General features: G+C 41.7%; 2 protein-coding genes across 3 annotated transcripts in view; both read right to left on the bottom strand.

The window, feature by feature from the left end:
* The window catches only part of apaf1 (apoptotic peptidase activating factor 1), a 25,056-nt gene extending 16,475 nt beyond the window's left edge, over positions 1 to 8,581 (bottom strand). The window contains exons 1-18 of the mRNA XM_031858932.1: positions 8,440 to 8,581; positions 7,256 to 7,437; positions 6,585 to 6,774; positions 6,119 to 6,316; positions 5,723 to 5,912; positions 5,276 to 5,388; positions 5,037 to 5,168; positions 4,545 to 4,783; positions 4,119 to 4,286; positions 3,884 to 4,015; positions 3,517 to 3,630; positions 2,879 to 3,063; positions 2,269 to 2,395; positions 2,026 to 2,151; positions 1,778 to 1,918; positions 1,185 to 1,310; positions 951 to 1,097; positions 177 to 305 (exon numbers count right to left, since the gene is read on the bottom strand). Coding sequence (XP_031714792.1) covers positions 177 to 305; positions 951 to 1,097; positions 1,185 to 1,310; positions 1,778 to 1,918; positions 2,026 to 2,151; positions 2,269 to 2,395; positions 2,879 to 3,063; positions 3,517 to 3,630; positions 3,884 to 4,015; positions 4,119 to 4,286; positions 4,545 to 4,783; positions 5,037 to 5,168; positions 5,276 to 5,388; positions 5,723 to 5,912; positions 6,119 to 6,316; positions 6,585 to 6,774; positions 7,256 to 7,399 — 2,601 coding nt within the window. The 5' untranslated portion in view covers positions 7,400 to 7,437; positions 8,440 to 8,581. The remainder of the gene's footprint in view (positions 1 to 176; positions 306 to 950; positions 1,098 to 1,184; positions 1,311 to 1,777; positions 1,919 to 2,025; positions 2,152 to 2,268; positions 2,396 to 2,878; positions 3,064 to 3,516; positions 3,631 to 3,883; positions 4,016 to 4,118; positions 4,287 to 4,544; positions 4,784 to 5,036; positions 5,169 to 5,275; positions 5,389 to 5,722; positions 5,913 to 6,118; positions 6,317 to 6,584; positions 6,775 to 7,255; positions 7,438 to 8,439) is intronic.
* Positions 8,582 to 9,903: 1,322 nt separating this feature from the next.
* Positions 9,904 to 16,404, bottom strand: tcp11l2 (t-complex 11, testis-specific-like 2). Of its 2 annotated transcripts, none has more exons than XM_031858935.1 (10): positions 15,983 to 16,402; positions 14,317 to 14,497; positions 14,057 to 14,189; positions 13,297 to 13,417; positions 12,853 to 13,076; positions 12,556 to 12,692; positions 12,219 to 12,403; positions 11,925 to 12,106; positions 11,234 to 11,406; positions 9,904 to 11,152 (listed from the first exon to the last, which is right to left on the bottom strand). In XM_031858935.1, the coding sequence occupies exons 2-10, from the start codon at positions 14,483 to 14,485 to the stop codon at positions 10,890 to 10,892; spliced, it is 1,587 nt and encodes a 528-aa protein (XP_031714795.1). In that variant the 5' UTR covers positions 14,486 to 14,497; positions 15,983 to 16,402; the 3' UTR covers positions 9,904 to 10,889. The 2 variants fall into 2 exon arrangements, with proteins under 2 accessions (XP_031714795.1, XP_031714793.1); XM_031858933.1 differs by having other exon boundaries at positions 9,905 to 11,152; positions 16,295 to 16,404.
* Between the last annotated feature and the right edge of the window lie 3,330 nt (positions 16,405 to 19,734).

Raw genomic sequence — 19,734 nt, 5'->3', positions numbered from 1 at the left:
TATTTATTTATTTATTTTTAGACACCCTCGGCACAGTAAGTAGCAACGCAATGCACAGAACGGGTCAGAAAGAGGAGAAATAATGCATAAAACCACCAAAGTAAAATATTAGATCATAAAAAGGACACTAAATATATAGTGTGATATGATTGTGTGTATGTAAGTATGTCCTTTACCTCCACAGCGTAGTTTGAGAACGCAATCGCCAGCAGGTTACTGGTAGGACAGGCGTGACAGTATTGCACCGTGCTCAGACGATTCGTCCTGATCTCCATCAACATGTCCAATGTCTCCACGTCAAACACCTGAGAAATTATAACAAGAATAATTAGACCCATTTACATGAGAGCCCGACCAATAGTAGCTTTTTGAGGCCAATATCAATGTTTGAGAGTTTAAACTCTTATTCTTATGAAGAAATATGACATAAAAGAAACTTATTGTCAGTGTTGAGTTTTACTGCCCAATAAAAAGTATTATCTTGAGCAAACCTGCAACATGAAAGTCTTATGTTTACCCTCCTAAATGTCAAAGGAATGAGCTCAGACATCTCTGCTGGGTTGTTTCCCAAAACACAAACAAACGTAGAGGACACAGACGGACTGATTGCAGGACAAGACTGACTGATTTTGGAAAGCTCTGGAGGGGAGCAGGGGCTCACATTTAAAACCAGGACACACTCTTCTGACTCTCTGGAAGATAACGTGACAAACAGCCTCTCTTTCCTGTCTCCTTTTAATGAAATGAAATCAAGGGCAGGGAGGACGCAGTGAAACCTGTGGTGTTGGACTTTCATCCGTACAGCTGAGGCATGTACGACAAGACGCAGCCACATGCAGACCATTCACACCCTCTTCATCGCGCAGTCGGTACTTCCCACGCACAGCAAACAGTAGCCTGCAGCTCCACTCATTAAAATATGAATAAACCCTTTCAAAATAAATGCTCACCAGAGCAGCATTCCTGGCTGCGCATATGATGCGTTTGCCGTCAGCAGTCCAAGTGCTGCACTTGACGAGGACATCTTCATCACTCTCCGCAAACATGTCTCTCACGTTGATCGTCTTCCACTCATTGGCAGACGACACCTGGAACAGCTGCGTACATACAGATAGGTGGTTAGTCGCCCAAACACCTAGGTAATTAGGAAAAGCTTTGCAAGTATCTCATTTCATAGTGGTCACCTTAACGGTACCGTCGTTGGAGGACGTGGACACATAGCTGTCATTGGGGGAGAAACAGCAGTGGTTGACCGGCTCAAAGTGGCCAAACATGGTGTTCTGGGAGGATGGTTTGTTGAGGTTCCACAGCTGCAGAAAAAGAGAGAAATACAGCGAGGAAGAGAGAAGTGAAGTCAGACGTGAGAGACCGAGTGATGGCAAAAGAGGAAGAAACGTAACAGTTTGGTTGTGGCTTGTTGTAACAAAATTAGTGCAGTAACTTCTTTTTTTCGGTATATAGTTAATTTTAGGAGTGAAACCAAATACAGAAATAGGCTGCAAATACAGAGAACACAACACAAATACAGAAACGCTGCCAGAGACGTGTTTGGTTGCATCTTTCTCACTTTGTAGCATTTTCTTTCTTAAATGCTGCGCACGCGTTGACAAATGGCGAAGCGGATTTCTTCATTTGCACGTGTTTTACAGCTTGATTGCGTTGAGCTCTCAGGGCCACCACATATTTTACTCTTTTAGTGCTGCAATAACACTTACTTAGAAGCAAACGTGAAATTCAACTAGCTTTCAAGTTGGCAAAAACAAACACACTGGCCTACCTTGACATTCAGGAACTTGTCGTTGGAGCAGGTGGCCAGCAGGAGGCGCTTCTTTGTGTTGGTGAACTCACAGTGGTTGACCTGCTCCTCATGCTCCTCCTCAAAGACCCTGAGCAGCATGGCTCTCTCCACGTTCCACACCTGCAGTAAGAGACGCACAGTTTGATAGAAATGCTGGACTTTGTGTGTACTTTTCTTGTGTGTTGCTGTAATCAAGTGGGTCACAGTGGGTGAGTGGATCTGCTGACCTTGACTTTCCTGTCGCTGGAGCAGGTTGCGAGCTGACAGCCATCGGGGGAGAAGGCACAGCAGAGCACCTCGTCGTCATGTGCCTGGATCTCTGTGAGCTTCTCACCTGAGGTGCTTTTAAACACCTGAGTGTGAAAGCAGTAACAGGTATATTCGGTGAAAAGTTTCACCCGTTAGGAACATAATATCATCTGGCAATAAAAGTGGATCGCTCTCTATGTTTTGCCGTCATGCTTTGATACCTTCAGTGTCTTGCAGGCCCCACAGGAGGCGATCTTGGCTCCGTCTTGGGAGAAGCAGGCGGAGGAGATGGAGCCCTGGTGGGGGTGGATCACCAGACGGGACAGACTCTCGACGCTGCTCTTATTCCTGTGCAAAAAACACAAACACACATATCAGTCCACCCTGGGATGCACAGCCTATGATTTCTATAACTTTATAATAAGTTGTAAAACTATTTTTGCACTGGATGAATCCGAGTAAAAAGACCAATTTAATGCATTTATCTCCCTAAATCACTTTGAATCAGATATTCTGTTGCCATTTCCTTCCTAATTTAAGATGAATTGTCATCAATGCTTCACATAATAACTGTGCACGTTTCAATGAAAATGAGTTGTTTTTGTTGCCAGTTTGACAGTTCACTGAATTACACAACAGGAAAATGAAACAAACTGAATCAAATTATCTTTTATCTCAATACAGCTGCAGAACTCTTCTACATAACAACAAAACAAATTGAAATACATCCATCAATGCACAACAAGGCCTGTGCATCACTTGATTCTGACTTCATTATTGGAACATCCACACATCAGACCAGCACAGAGAAATATTTGCTCGCTTGCTTACAGCCATTCAAAGTAGAGTTTCCCCATGCTGGCGCGGTCCTGTGCTTGCAGCAGAGCCTGTCGGTAGACTTCGGATGTATGCGGCTGAGACAGAGCCAGCTGCACCACGTCTGGGAAAGGACGCTGCTCCAGCTGGTGGCCGTTGAGAGAGAGAAACTCCTGGAATTGACTCCGCACATCACAGTTCTGAGGGGACAGAAAAATAAGTCAGTTGCATGTTAAATCAGGGCACAACTATTCTTCCCAAGGCACTCCAAGCAGAGGAGTTTAATCTATAAATAATCTATTGATTTTAACAATTTTTAATTGTGAAAATCCCTATTCTAGTTCCAGTCCGGTTTTGTTTTTTACATAACTGCCAGAGTGGCACGGTCTTTCAGAAATCATAATTTTCATCCATGAACGCAACTTTTCAGCTGCAACTGTATTTGATAATACCTGTAACTTGTACAGACAACATACATTTATTAAAAAAATACTGGTGAAATCTCGACACAACGCACACAAAATTAAATTGTTACTATGGCATAAAAATCATAATTAATTATAATGGTAATTATTCTTGTGACAGTGAAAGATAAATACACAAAGTAACCACACTCGCTTTGTGTCATACATAAAGTTTTGTTGTCTGCTGACCTCTTTGTCCAGAATGGGTCCATACTCCACATAGTCATTGATGAGGTAAGCCGGACCCATCAACTGGGCCTTGGTCCTGACCCAGTCCAGAGAAAACAGGAGCGAGTAGAGCTCCTAGTCAGAGAAGGAGACGAAATGAGACATGGTGAGCAAGAAAGAAAAAAACATAAGTAATGTAGATACCAGCTGTGCAATATCAGTATATCTCACATTATACATAATTGATCACACTGATGTTCAGTTGAACTGATTTGCAGCACATCAGGTAAAGCCATATACAGGCGTCCAAAAACATTACAACGCATTTGGTATAACCGCTAGTTATTAATTTAAATGATGAACAAGTGTAAAATGGTGTGTGTGTTACCTGGAAGAGGTTGGCTTTGGCCATGTGGTAGGTCAGAAATCTGATCCAGTAGAGACATTCCTCATCTCCTGAGGTGGGAGGACCATCTCTGTAGTGCTGCTGGTACTGCTGCACCACATTATTGTGGAGGCTCTGAAACACACACATATGAACATATATGTATGTGTGCCCACTGAAACAAAAAAAGATTGAAATCCAAGAGTTTGAGCTCTTGCAGGGTTGCATCCAAACTCACCTTGAGCTGGGTGCGATTCTGCTCCACCAGGAAGTCCAGCTGGAGGTCATGGAGGTAGTACAGGTAGGGTTTATTGTTACTGTCCACAAAAAGCAGAGACTTGTTGACAAATTCCTCGAGAATGTCCTCCACCTCCTCCGGCTCCAGGTCCCACAGAACAGACAGCACCTGGAAGGAGGAATAACACGGTAGCCTGTGCATTTTTCGAGTGATGGTCCATTTCCTTGTTTTCATTTCTGTGAAAAAGCATCCTAATAATAAGTCCAAATACTGGAACATAGTGGGTTACATGTTTGCTTTTTCCAATGTAAAACTAAAGAGACACTTTTGTTAGCATGTGTAAGGCCAAAACAACAATGTACCTAATAAAAATCACCAGTTTTGGAAATTAAGAGTGTGAACGTTGCTCTTGCTGTGCAGCCAAACCTTTGCAGGGACTTTGATGTCCTTCTCGAGCACAGTGAGGTCCTTGTAGAGTTCTTGATGTTCGTCGGGTAGGACTTCAATGCTCGCTGCCATGGCTTGGTCGAGGGCGTCGTAGTCGTAAGACGATGACTTCCGTATACGCTTGAACTGCTTCTGCTTCAACTGGCGGAGGTAGTAAAGCCAACGGTCGGGTTTCTCTTTAAGTAGAGCCCCAATCAGGGACATCACCAGTGGGGAACCTGAGATGGTGGCACGGAGAATCAGAAATGTGTGTGTTAAAGGCACAATATGTGAGCAAAGGCATAGCCCCATGAAACTAGATGGGAACCTGCAAGCTGACACTGTTAAAGGGTAATTTAGATCTCCGATATTAGTAAATGTTACCGTAAATATTTTAGATGCATACGGCAAATTATATATGTCACAATATCTGGAATATATATTGTGAAAATAATTACGGATTGCATGTAGAGAATGTTTCAGTTCACAGACCTTTGCATTCTCTGACAATGCTGCGAGCCTCCTCGGGAAGTCCTTTGACTTTGGTGTTAGTGTACAGAGCAAGGATCTCCAGACCCTTGCCTTCATCCAGACCACTCGCCACTTCCAACTCGTATCTGGCTCCTTCAAAATAAAAGGCGGAGATTCCAGTGTTTATAAAAATATGGTTAAATTCATTCAAGTGTGCATGTGTATGATGTCCAGAGTAAAAAAAAAAATAGGGCACATACCACTAACAGAGTCAGCAAGGCTTCTGTTTCTGGTGGTCAAAAGTATCCGACAGTGGATATCAAACGCCTTTAGCACTGTGCTGTCCCAGATGTCATCTAGAATCAGCAGAGATCTGAAGCCCAAACAGAAACAGACAAGTAATCAGATATCTTTTTGATATCTTTTACACTTTTTGAACTGTCACATTTTAACTTTTGTATTTAATTTTTTTTTTAAATTTAATTCAACAAATTTTTTAAGTTAATTCAATTAATTTTTTTAAGTTAATCCAAATTACATTGTTATTTTCATGTTGTTGTTGTAATACTCATGTTGGCCACAAGAGACTGAAGTGCTCCTCTACCTCATGTTCTAAATACGACAAAAATAATTCACGTTTTTGAAAAGCATTAATATGCACCTAAAAAAACACAAAGTCGATCATGTTGATCTGAACATAAAGCAACCTTGGATATCTGCGCAGCATGAGGAAGCGCAGACGCTCCTTGGCCTCGTCCAGAGAGTTGGGGGGCCGGTGGAGGGACTGTGATTCAAGGCTCTGCTCCAGACGGAAACACAATGACTGGATCTTCACCAGCAAGTCAGGTTTGTCCAGCTGGCCGATGGACAGCCAGTGGACTCCGCCGGGAAAACAATCTGCAGATGGAGGAAGAGGAGAGGGAGCAAAAAGACATGTAAGAGAGGCAAGAGGTGAGGAGCTACAGAGAACTGACAATCAAGCAAACATGTTGGAGATTGTAACATTATTGATGAATGAAAACCAGCCGTTACTACACTTTTTTTTTAATGCTTTTTCATTGCAGCTAGCGTTAGGTAGAGTCAGCCAGTCAAAGGTTATTCACCTTCGATGATTCCATGGTGTCTGACAGCCTCGGCAGCCAGGACGGATTTGCCCGAGCCAGCCATGCCGAAGATGGTGACCCAGCCAGGCTCCTTCTGCAGCCGGTAGAGTTTCTCCCTGACGCGGTTCAAGAGCTCCGGTCTGCTGACGAACACCACGGGCCTCTGCGGTACACCGCCTTCACTGAGCACCGTCTGGACTGTCAAGACCAACAGGAGAGGGATCGACAGAAAGGATTAAATCAAAAGCATGAAGACAATGAAGGCAGATAAATTCAATAAGTTGTCAACCTTCCACGTGCACAAAATCACAATGAAAAGTCAGAATTAGTAGCCAAACGTGTCTAACCAAAGTACCACATGCAACCCAAAACCGCTGCACAAGAAATGATTTTCTCCAACACTCAAAGACGCACCGACAGCACAAATCTCTCCACGCTACAGACACCCACCGCTCCCCCTTCTCACCATAAGGTGTGCAGTAATCAGAGGAGCGCATATGTGCCTCGGGTACTGGGCGGGGTAGGTCATGATGAAGGAGATTGGCCAAATCATTGTATGCCTCCTTGATCATTGCATTGTAGAAGGAGATGTAGGCACGGTTGTCCTTCCTGAGCAGCAGCTCCAGCAGCGCCACAGCCTGATCCTTCCTGGTGAGCTGGAGAGAGAGAGAGATATTAGACATGAAACATACGCTTCATAATATGCACTTTAAATGCTGCTATGTTGAAGATTCTCTTTTGAGCTGGTGGAAAGATTTTTTAAGACAGAGCAAGTTTTTAAAAGGCATATGTATGTTTTTTAACGGTGTGTACAGTACAACAATGTATATAAATATCTCAAAACTATTGACTGAAAGGTCAAAGTCATATAAGCTGGTGATAGTCATAGACAATAAATACACACAGTTATAATCAGGAGTAGAAGGTGCAAAGGTCAGAGCCACATAACCAAGACAGTAGATTAAATATCCGTATGAAATAAAGTTAAGGATTTATTTATTTACACAATCAAATAATTTAGGTCAGTTTTGAAAGGAAGCGGGGACAAATAGCAGCAACACACAAGAAAATAAATATCATTGGCTCAAAGTTATGAATAATTTCTCCTTCACCGTCCCACCTTAAGCGGAGGCTCACCTGGGTCCTGATCCTCTCCTCCTCGTCCACAGTCAGCACACCGTCACTGACCATGTGGTCCATCAGGTAGGAGGGCATGATGTCCTGCTCCAGTCTGTGCCGAGAGCGCAGCAGACAGCTCCGCGCGCCTTCCTCCAACGCCATCGCTGCACAGCACGCCGATCATGCAGGATCCTGTCGCACTGCGAATCATTGAGAGGATTACATGGAAACTGGATGAACTTCAGTGCTTTACACTACATAGCAAAAAGGTATGTGGACACCCAAACACTACAGCCATTTTCTCCCATTTAACCACAAGAGCATTAATGAGTTCTGCTACTATACGCTACTATATGTCTTTTTATTGAGTCCAAGTTCATCTACACCACACTGGGAAACACATTGCTTTACACACCCCACTTTACTGACATGCCAAGGCAGGACAGGGATTTCCCCAAATTGTTGCCACACATCTACAATATACTGTCGTAGTTATTTCCTTAACTTTGGGCGCCAACATGTAGGCTTATCTGTAGATGCAAAATCCCAGGTTCAGGTCCAGACCTTGGTTGCATGTCTCTAATCTCAAATAAAAGGCAAAGATTTCCCCCCAAATGCTTAAAATAGACATACTGGGGAGCTGTAACTGTACTGATAATGAAAACAATTATTAGTTGCTGACCTACATGACAAACATGCCCCAAAATAATCATTCTATTTAATGTACTTACACACAATCAAAAAGAGGAACCAGAAGATCCTAAAAGTGAAACTACAAGAGCTAATCGGCTGTTCACAGCTCTATAACACAGAAGTGATATTTCACAGAGTTTAAGAAGTCGCCATGATATTTTGTTCTAAAGTAAGAAGGTCAAAGTTAAGACCTGGTTAATATAACTTTTATCGGACTTTTTCTCCTGAACGGGATCAATGAAATGGTGAGTGAGCAGTTACTTTTACACAGATCTGCAGGGCCAGTCACTCAATGTGAAACTGAATATACATACTGAGAGTCGGGGCTTAACTGGACTCTTACTTACTTCATCGCGATCTATATCTTATGATTCACCTACTGTAGGTAGGTGACCTACATTCGGCTGACACACTTTGCTCATTTCAATACCTGTCTCGACAAGTTCACTTCTCTCACTCCGACTTGCTCGTACATGAGACAAAGAAAGTAACAACCAGTAGATACTTACGAATATCTTATTTTCTTTCCCGTGGAAGGTGAATGTTGATCTGTGTATAGTTGTACGTTTTTTAATCCAGTGTATGAAAAAGCTATTTCTTTTTCTGTGAACGTTGTTCTACACGCCCAATTTCGAAAGAAGAGAGCTTCCGGGTTCACAACAAAAACAACTACGCCGGTGTGAAGCAGCCAATTGCGTGGCGAGGTTTGAACCATGTGACTGGTGAGGTCATACGTTTCACGGATTTGTAACTAGGCAAACTGATGCTGCTTTCACGGACTCTTCGTCTGCTCGTAAATAAGCGCGTTTGCTCATTATTAAGCGTTTTTTTAAGCTTTTGCTCAGTTGTAACTAGTTTAACCAAAGGTCTTTGCGTACAGTATAATATTTACATCTATGTTTGTGACACACTCTCAATGCTTTTCATTTCACATTGTTTGGTAACCAAAAAGTGTCCATATGTGTTTGTAACTCCTGTATTGCAAGGTTTTGGGACTACATTTGAAGGCAACATTACTGCCCGGTGACAGCAAGAGATGAGAGCATGTTGTTTATTCCGCAGTATAATGATGCACTGATAATGCAATTATATGTAGCCATAAATAGATTAACTAATCCCTCCGTTTATTTTATTTTTCGTAAGATTTTACATTTAATGCAGTCTCTGAAACATGTAATTTTTTATGATAATAAGAAAGGTTTGTCTTCCATGCATTATTATAACCAATTATGTGGTGATCTGTCATGTTTATGATTTAAACATGCTGTCTACATTTTCTCTGTGTTTCTGTTTCTCCATCTCCCTGATGTTTATTTTAGTCTCCGATTTATCTTTCTTAGCAATATGTGAAGTCTAGGATGTCTGATGTCTGTACCATTTAATGAATAAATAGATTAACTGTGCAATGCTGTGAATAAATCAGCTTGTTGTTGGACCTGCAAAACACTAGTAAGTAGTCTATGAATCAAAATTCCACCACTGTATCTCCATTTAGTGATATCAGTGACCTGAAATTAATTTGGCCCATATGTTATCATTAAGGAGATAACTCCTAAATGTATTTTTCCAGGTTGTTGATCATAACTTCCCTCCTAACATCAACAGCAGCGTCTAATCAGAGATGTTTTTCATGGCAAAATCATTCGTCATCCAAAATTCAGAATGTTTGATTCATGTTAAGTATTATAGTTTAATGTTATATACATCTACCTCCCTTTTTATTTCTATTTTGTTCTATACATTTAATAATTAAATCGCCTTAGAACCAGCAATAGACAACTATTGAGGTTAAGGTATTTTTAAAACACATTAAATCAAAATTCATGAAAAAAGACCATTTACATTAACATGCCTACATTGTTATATGACTTTTAAGATGAAGTTGAAACATATGGTGGTTTTTCAAGAACATCAATTTTCTTTTTAAAGTTTTATTATATTAACTGTGGTACAGAAGAAACAAGAACAACAACTTACCACATTTTATGTAAACCTTTTCAAAAGTACATATCACTTTTCTTTGTGCAAAGAATCACTTTTGAGTTCAGCACCTTTCATTTTCCCACAGGTTCTAACAGCCAACACAGCAATACTGTAACAACTACAGTACCTCATCATGTAACAAACATAGCAACTAAATCAATAAAACAAGTATTCCACTGGCAGAAAATAAGTAAAAGTATAGAACACACAACATGTGCTACTCATGCAGACTTTTTTTTCTTCTTTTTTTTTTTTAGTTAAAATCCCAGTTTTTTTATGTCTACTTCTATTTTAGCTGTAAAATAGAATCAGTGGATTAAAAAAAAAATACTGAACGTTAAATTGTCTGGATGATAAAGAAGTTAAAGGGAGAACAATCAAAAAGAGTCCATGGGGAAACTTGTGTTTTGCATTAATATGTTCAACGGCGGTCATAATTAACTGCAGTTATATAGTTACCTTAGGATTTAGCAGTGATAAATATTTTTCTGATACATAAGGAATCTCATGTGCTACTTTTCTAAATATACACGCGTCTTCCTCTATACTTTATAAACTTTACTTTGGACATACTACGGTTTTGATCTTTTCCCCCTCTACAATAACAGGAGTCTGACAACAGACACATTTACCATGTAGGGATCTCTATTAGGTTCAGAAATGGATCGCTGTAACACTGGTGTTTTAGGTTTGAAGCTGTAAGTATTCACAGGAAAGCATAGTATTTTCGAGCATTTATTGCTAAGGATGCAGGGGACATTAAATGTCTACTGCATGGCGCCTACACTGCAGTGCCTTCACTGCTAAATGTAGTGAGAAAAATTACATTTGCAATACGATGAAGGTAACTCCAACTATTGGAGTACACTGGCTTGAGCGGAGCAGTTGCACTGCCTAGCTATTGTAGTGCCCTCTTAGCTTTAGCTATGTCCAGCAGCAAAAAGACTCCTTAGACTGCACAAGCAAAAGTTTGGTTTTAATTGGAGGTGACGGAGTCCAGGGCGGTGTCCTGCGGAGGGTTTGCTGCTGGTGGACTGCTACTGAACATCAGCTTCCTGATGATATCCGCGTAGAAAGGTCCATAGACAGACTTGTTGTAGTTAACCAGGGAGATGAACTGTGCTCCCATCAATGCTAGTTCAGGCTTGATAGCAGTCAAGCCAGCTGGTACCTGTTCAAGTTTGATCTTGGGTTTAGGATCCCAGATGAGGACTGTAAAGAACCGCTGCACCCGATCCTCTGCACAGAGACAAAATGAAGAAGAGGAAGGTTAGAAAAGGCCAAACAAATCTTCATGGTTGAGTAAAAACTCTGTCTTACCAACTAGAGTGCGGATGGGATTGTCCTTCTGAGTGATGCTGCAGATCTGGCCTGTGAGGGTGGCCTGCAGCGCCGGGCTCAGGGACGGGTAGCTCCTCTCTGTTAAAGACTTGTTGAGCTCACAGCAGATCTGAGCACTGACGCTCCGTAGTGCCTCTTCTAGGTTAAAGTCCCTACAGATAGGAGGAGAGGAGAGTTTGGGTTTGAGCTCCCGTTTCACATAAATGATCAGACGTATGTTTGAATAAAGACTGTGTATTTAAAGAGATAGTTCTGGTGTTTTGAACAGAATATATCTTCACCGCTTCTTCTTGCAGTCAGTCAGCCCTGAACTGACATTTATCTAGGCTCTCTTCAAGCCACCAGACCGTCAACAGCAGTACAGATAAGTTTCACTTTGAGTTCAGTTACCAGTTGGAAAATATTCTAAATTTAGGATACACTGACATTGTTTTTTTTTTTAGGTGCCTAAAATACATGTAGCTGCAGCCCCCGTCCACAGCAGTAGGCTTCAATGCTTTGCTACCATGCTGGTACTCCTGCAAGTTTCTCCCAACTGTGGGTGTGCTGACCGCCATCTACTTTAGTTAATACACCGACTATGGATAAGTACCTCGTACAACCCCACGTCAAAACACCCGGACTATCCTTTTAAGATGGATACAAAAAAAAAAAAAAAGAAGGAACTGACTTGCTGTGCATCCCATCCAGCAGCACACTAATCATCCTCTTCAGGCGGTCAGACAAGGAGGGCAGACCCTGGATAGCCCCTCCAATGGTACTGTAGATAATGAGCAGCACCTCGTTCACCGCCTCACACTGCTGGAGCTGCCATTGAATCTCCCGCAGACGTGTCTCATCAGTCATCCAGGTCTGCAGAAGAAGAGATTTAGAGATAGTTTCACATTTTGGGAAAAGCTGCTGATTTGTCTTCTGGGAAAACAGCTAGCCTGGCTCTGTCCAAAATTTAGAGAGACACACTCACCTCAGGCAGTGGGCTCTTATCGTAGTCCCATGTAAGGATGCGGAGGAAGGCAACGTTGAGGACCTGAAAGGGCCCGGGCACCAGTCGCTTTCCTTTTCCCTGACCATCAGTCTGTTCTTTGGTGATGGGGGTCGACAGCTCCTCAAGTGCTGACTTGATCCACGAGGTGGTGTGCTCCAAAGCACCTGAAGAAGTTTGTCACAGTAATACCGATTGAGGAGTTTGTTCTGAATACTATTTTTGACAAGAATACAGACTTTGGTACTACCTGGCTACAGAAACAATAAAACATACGGTATTAAAATCTGTAGGGAAAACTCGGTCCGTGTTCACTCACTGGGTGTTTTGTCCAGGATGCTCTGAAACGTTGCCCTCTCGTATTCAACACCCTGCCTGTGCAGCACAGGCCTCAGGTTATCGATTGTAAAGTTGACTACGTCAGCCTTCATCAGGTCCAGCACATGGAAGATCTCCCTGGGGTGTTTTTAAAAAAAAAAAAAAGAGCCACCGTGATTGACTTGCTTCTCATGAATTAGCCTAATAATTTAACTCACAAAGATTATTCTCTCAGATGACAAAATCAAATCAAATCAAATGTTTTTTTAAAGGCTTTAAATCCCATTTGTTTACGTACCTGAACAGTGACACTGTGTTATCTGGGCTTTCGCGGAGCTTCTGGATATCCTCATCCCTAACCGGTGCACACAATTTGCCCATGGTGGTGATAATGTAAGAGGCGAGCCCCTGGATGTCTACAGCGTCGTTATCGGCCTGCTGACGAATCAGGTCCATGTTCAGCACCTCCGTGATCTGGGTCCGCATCCGATTGGTGCCCGGATTAAGGAAGGACAATAAAACCTGTCCAAATAGGATGATACTACGCTTAAACGATATTAAGTACTATTTATAACTCAATTAATCAGTGATGTTGCTGAATTTGTTACTGATTTTCTACCAGTCACGAAGGAGGTGATGGAGATAAAGAGAAGCAGATACAAAAAGGGCCTTGAAAATGTGAGCCATTAAGTAAATTCTGCAGATCTGGTGAAGCTGTGAACATCACAGTGTGCCTGCTGACCTCTCTGATCTCCTCCAATAATCTGATGGCTTGCCCATACTCAGGCGGGTCGTCGTTCAGCTCGGACTCCAGGATGTCCCAGAAGGCCTTGTGGACATAATCTCTAACTATCTTCCATAAACTGAAAAAAAAAAAAAAAAAAAAAAGAAATGGAAGATTTAGTTTAGCTGAGTATATAATCTGGCAGGAAAAATGTCCATTTATGAAATGGGCTTTGGTAGGGACAGTGCACAAAGTACTAAACAACTGACGTCATCTAAAGAGTAATACAACAATAAATCACTACTTTTGTTGCATTGCTGCCAGTATCTTATCTGCTACTGTCCCTGTGTTCACTCATCACACTAAAGACATCACTTTCTTTACCTTTCCCCTCATCTTTCTGTCTCTGTCCTCTCTCTTGTGTTGTGCTTAAGATAAACAGAGACTGACAGTGACGTACGTTGCGCCCATCTTTTCTCTTTACTGTAGAATTAAATCCAGATTCACATACATTACATATATTTGATCAAAAGGTTGTGTCGCTAAATAATTTCTATGAAGACAAAACTATCAACATGATGTATTTTGAGTCATTTCACCTCTTGTCTTTAACTGAAGTCATTGGAAGGACATTTACTTTGAAGTAGCTAAATAACCTTAACAGGAAGTGTGTGTGTGTCTATACAGTATCTATACCTTACCTGACAAACTAATGTTTAATCTCACTGATAATCCACAAAACATGATCGGGGTGTGAAAGATGTTTTTCACAGTATACCTGTCCTGAGGTAGGCGGTCTGGTTCCAGGTGGAAGTTGCGGTTCACAATGATCTCGTGGGCAATGCTGAGATTGGACAGGTCTCTGGTGGACTCCATGACTTCATCCAGTTTTATGGTTTTGGGTGGGCTCGCTGTGGGAACCAAATATTGAACAAGCTTTGAAAATAGATGAATGAACGCCGGCTAGTAGGCAATCATGGACACAAAAACAGTAAGTCAGATGTTGTCTTGAGAAAAACGGTGAGGTGGCAAACTCACAGGAGGGCGTGCAATGTTTGCTGGAGCAGTCGCTGGTGAAGCTCTCCCGGGAACAGTCCAGGTCGCTGGTCGACATCATGCTGTCACAGCGCTCCGAGGACGACTCCACGTCACTGCCTCGTTCCTCACCGCTGGACGTGGAGCCAGGTCGCTCGTCATTCAGAGGCATCTTGGGTTATAGCTGCACATGAGACGGTGGTTACGACCCTTAGCTTGTTGGCTGTGACGTCAGCAGAGGGAAACAAGAGTTCTCTTTCTGAACCCGTTAAAGGGGATCTTACTACCGGGGACAGGTTTAGAATTGAAGAGGAAAGTTTGTCCTTCCTCTTTAATTTGGATGTTCTTCTTTGTAGTTCCGCTGTGTTAGTCACTCCTTTTTGAGTAGCTAAACTACAGTGCCCAGCTGTTTAAGGGAATTACTGAAACTACATATTCACCATCTGATAATTTTCAAAATGTACATCTTCAGTGGGGAAAAAAATGGCTTGAGAGTATGTTAGAAAGTAATGACAGACAGACTAATGCATTGTTGGTTTTGGTCTTTTTCATGGGATTTACTGACAAACTATCAGATGCTATATTCTTAAGAATGTCCAATAAGAGTTTACTGAGAAGAATATTATACTCAACTGATGGTGCATTAAGTCATTCTTTGGAGAAACATTTTCAGTGTGTGTTATCCAAAGTCAGGACACAAACAGAAGAACCCATGTCCTCAACTAGGTTTGAACAAAAGCTTATTGAGAAGCCCTCTGTTGTCACATGTTGCTCTGGAGACCCACCTTATCTCGGATATGGATCTCCAAGGCAACATGGGACAACAAAGGGTTTCTCAAATCACCAAAACGATCCTGTTACACCAGTCCCTGTTTTGTCTGTCTTTCAAACAAACAAATATAAATACATTAACATAAGAAAGACAGGTAAAAAATACCAGCTAAATCCAAACTCCTCTGCCTTTCTAATATTATCTGTGCTGGCAGGGTGACCCCTTTGGGTGTTCCTTCCTGTCCCCGGCCTCAGTTATCTGCTGCCAAAAATGAATGCACACTCCCTCGCTGCTCATTTGGTTTAAAGATAGCTCAAGGGGTGAGGGTGGGTGTGTGACTTCCATGTACCCCCTGCTGTGTCCACAGCTCATTCATTACATCATCTGCTCGACTTGACAGCTAGGTCACAGCAACGCAGCAGGCCAATTTTTCTAGAGATTATCTAGAGCGATGGGAGCAATGCAGTACGGATTAGATCTACTCTGTCATCTGCTGCTTTGTTATAAGAAATCCTCTTAAAAGCAGTCTCAATGCTGGGTAAAATAAAATGCAGTATGCAATAACATAAAGATAAAACCTGGACATGCAAGTTAAAAGAAAATTCGAATAAACAGTTGAAATAGTCGGTTCATTGTAGACTGTACGATCCAGCATTGGAATGCAATGTGCTGGTAATACATCTGTCAATATCCATATAACTTGCCCAGGTGTTTTGGATGAATGCAATATGGAATCCAAATAGGCAACATATTGTTACAGTAACCTGTGCAGAAACAAAGACAGTCCTCTGGGATCCAGATTTGTCTGCAGTGTAATGTAAACAAAGCACTGGATCAGGGAGGCGGGGCTAACTGCACGGGGTCTCTCGTTATTGGCTGCAGCTCCCTGTCGCTCACCCCCACATGGAAAATCCTTGGTTGTGTTGCTTTGCAAGTGGATCCAAAAAAAAATAAAAAAATATCCACACACGCGTAAGAAGTGGGTACACGTGATCTGAGCAGTAGACAACAACAAGAACTTCGTGCACATTTAATACACTATATCATATTCAGTCTTTGTTTTTAGTAAACATAACCGTTGGCGTGTACGTGCCCACGTTTCCGCTCCACCACGAAGCCAAACTCAAAGCCAAAAATTAACGTAAAGTTACTAACAAAACCAGCCGAGAGAGTCACAATTTCAATTTGAGTAAAATGAGCTCCCTTTACCTCATTCAAGTCTCCGGAAAAGGAGATAGATACTCTAAAGTGAAGATCCGTCGTCGTTGTGTAATGCTCGTCTCTCTGTGTTAAAGGTCTTCGGTTACCCCAGCTGGCTCTGAGGACAAATGGGCGAAACCATTTCTTACATAGGGTCCATCAACGGCCAAGCAAAGGCGAACAGGAGGTTTGCGATTCAAGATTCAAGTGTTTTGATTAAAAATTCAAGTTTTAAACTGGCATACGTATAACTAAAGGCACACGTCCAGCTTGGAGAGCGCAACTTGATACGATATTCTACATTGTGTCGCCCTTGGTGGAAATGGTACGCTCCACTCTGTTTCACGTGGGACGACTGTGTTTACGGATGTGACGTCAGTGTGTTTACAGCAGTGTAGGCCTACTGTACATGTATGTACGTCTGAAAGACACTAGGGGGGGACTCACCCCTTATTTGAAGGTCTGTCATTGCCACATCAGTTTTTAAAAGAAAAATCGAGTCCTGAGTTACACAGCACATTATAAAGACCATAACTTCACCCAATTATAAAGACATATAGATAATTTCTCTAACGTATCATAACAATTTATATTATATCTGAGTTTCTTAAAAATCAATAACACGCTAAAGCATGACTTTGTGAGCTCTAAGAGAAGTGGCAGCACTGTAGAAGAATATCTGCAATCATGATAGGCTACTAAGTGTAAGACAAAAGAAAGATTTTTACAATGATTATCGAAGCCATGTCAAGTGTTTATTTTTCAAAACACAAATCATCTCTCCTCTTTTCCTTGGTGGTTGTAATTGTGTGCTTATGTTTCCGTCTTTGGGTGGAGCGTCGTTTTCCCACGTGATTACGACACTTACAGTATGTGAGGTCCAACCCCTGGCACAACAATGTCCGGGACAACATGGATTTGGATTATTTTGCTAAGAACAAGAAACAACAACTTGTGGGATATAACAATAAAGCAAATATTCCATCATAAGAGGCCATTGAGGCATAGCTAATATTGTAATACAAAATCAGAGCACTAATCTCACCCAATTGTTCAGTCAAAGACTAAAGCATGAAAGTTTGATCATAGCCAAATGTTTTATTTCAGACATGGAGACAATTTGTGTTGAACTCTGGTGAACTTGAGTGGTCATTGACCTCAACATTGGATTGTTCCCCTTTTTGCCACATCACTCTCCATTCTAATCATGTATATCTTTGCCTTAATTGTATTATTCTTCCAAAAAGATGGAATTTGCAGCCAGCTGCTGCAGCCATGGGGCCGATCAAAATGCTCCTTAGAGCACTGATTTGGCCAGGGGAGCTCTTCACTAGTATATGTATGTGTTTATTTCCAGGTGTGAAGGTAACTATAGCTTATTGTGTTACACCCCGGCTCAAAGGTTGTGACAGTAATGAGAGACCACACGAGTGAAAAGTAATAAAAAACCCACATTTATTTACAGAATAACATTAACTACACAAAACCATGGAGTCATTAATCAGCAATGTCAGCATGTGTGGAAATGTGTGGAGCAAGCAACCCTAAACAGCAGCCGTGTCAGCCAGGGAAGAGACCATCAATGCTCAGGTGGTAAATCATTATAGCTGGCCCCACAACGTGGCTGCGGTCGAAAAGTCCAAAGATTACCTCCTAACGTCTGCTCCATAACCACTTTTCATTGACCTCTACAGAAAACGTCACAGGGTTAAGGAAAGGTGTGAAGGAGAATCTACATTATTGCTTAAAGGACACATTGATGTTGGCCAGTGATATTGATAATGCACGAGTAAAATGTCAGTTCCCCCTGACAAAGTGATTGATAAATATGTTTGGATGTGTTCGAAGATACGCCCAAGGTAAGCAGTTGTTTCAGATCACCCTAAACCAAAACGTTCCCTGGACACTGACAAGGTGTGACTTAATGGATAAAACACAAAACCTCCTCCATAAAAACACCAGTAAGTAGCATTTTGCTTCAAAGCTTCAAACCACAAAACACAAAAGTTGTACAGTCCTGTTTTCTTCAAATTAGAACAATCTCCAAAATCAAACTGTCGTAGAAAATTAATTCTGTCAACTTCTCTTTAGTTTGAACCTCAGCAGTTTTCGCATTTCTGTAACACCTGTTCTTTCTTATCTTAGGTGAATGTCCACAGTCGATATGTAGTGGCTGACTAAACCTTGAATGTGAATGTATGCGCTATCTACAGCTGGACGGGGGAAGAGGCGTCTCTCGGACGTGTTTAAAAGTTCCCCTCGACATCGAATTTGTGGTCAGACTCCTTTTGATCCTCTGCGGTTGAAGGAATTCTGTTCCTCTTCACCTGAAAAGAATCCTGTGACTCTGTTAGTATTCATTGAATCATGTATGATGACTTGTACACTCTTGATACTTTTTCTATATCTTATCCTGTAATACATTCTTAAAGACAGAGAGCTTAAGATACTTTTGATTTCTCACAAGGAAATACATTAATTTCCACCACACAAACCAATTACTGTAACTCCCTTATCTCTTTTGGCCAGCAACCAAAAGTCACTCAGCTAGGCCTCTCACTGACGACATCACATCACTCCAATCCTGGCTTCTCTTCACTGGCTCCCTGTTCGTTTTATAATTGATTTTTAAGATTTTACTGAGCACGTATGGGTCTGGCCCCGAAATACATATAGGAAATGTTGACCCCCTACGATCCAGCTCGCAGCCTTAGATCCTCAGGTGGGGCCCTTCTGTCTGTTCCAAAGTCGAGGCTGAACACTAAAGGTGACCGTGCTTTTGCCATCAGGGCCAGTCGGCTTTGGAGCAACCTGCCTGAGGAGATGAGGCTCGCAGAATCTGTAATCTCTTTTAAATCACTTCTAAAAACACATTTTTACAGACTCGCTTTTATGTGATGTCGTCGCTTTACTGTTTTATTTGTTGATTTTACTAAATTATTTTATTTATCGTATCGACTGTTTTTTCGATCGTTTCATCTATTGTACTGTTTTATCTGGGTTTAACTCTTACCTTAGTTGTCGTGCTTTGTTGGGCCTTTCGTATAACATCACATAAACAACTGGCACTAAAGTAGAACTTCCATTCAAAAATTGACACTTGATTTGGAATCGCTGATATTAAAAACTGTAACAATTATTTATGAGAAATTGAGTCTCGATTTAAGAAATAAAATGTTGTTGCGTTGCTCATTCTTAATATGAACACATCTTGATGAAAAACAAAATGCATAAAAACATTTGCATAAAGTACAGTTAAATGTAGCTCAAGCGCAAGTTCAGTCAGGAAGACACTCACTCGTATTCCCTGGGTACATCCCAAGTCTCTTAATTCTCATTTCCTCGCTCCTCGATCCTCGCTTGAACCGGAAGTTGTTCTGCGCCGCCATATTAACGGCCGTCCCAAAGCTCTAATTTAGCTCTGAGGAGAGAGGATCGAGGAGGGAGGA

The sequence above is a fragment of the Anarrhichthys ocellatus genome, unplaced genomic scaffold, assembly GCF_004355925.1.
Source record: "Anarrhichthys ocellatus isolate YVR2014 unplaced genomic scaffold, GSC_Weel_1.0 scaffold21, whole genome shotgun sequence".
In the NCBI taxonomy this organism is placed as follows: domain Eukaryota; kingdom Metazoa; phylum Chordata; class Actinopteri; order Perciformes; family Anarhichadidae; genus Anarrhichthys; species Anarrhichthys ocellatus.
This window is presented reverse-complemented; position numbering and strand designations above follow the sequence as displayed.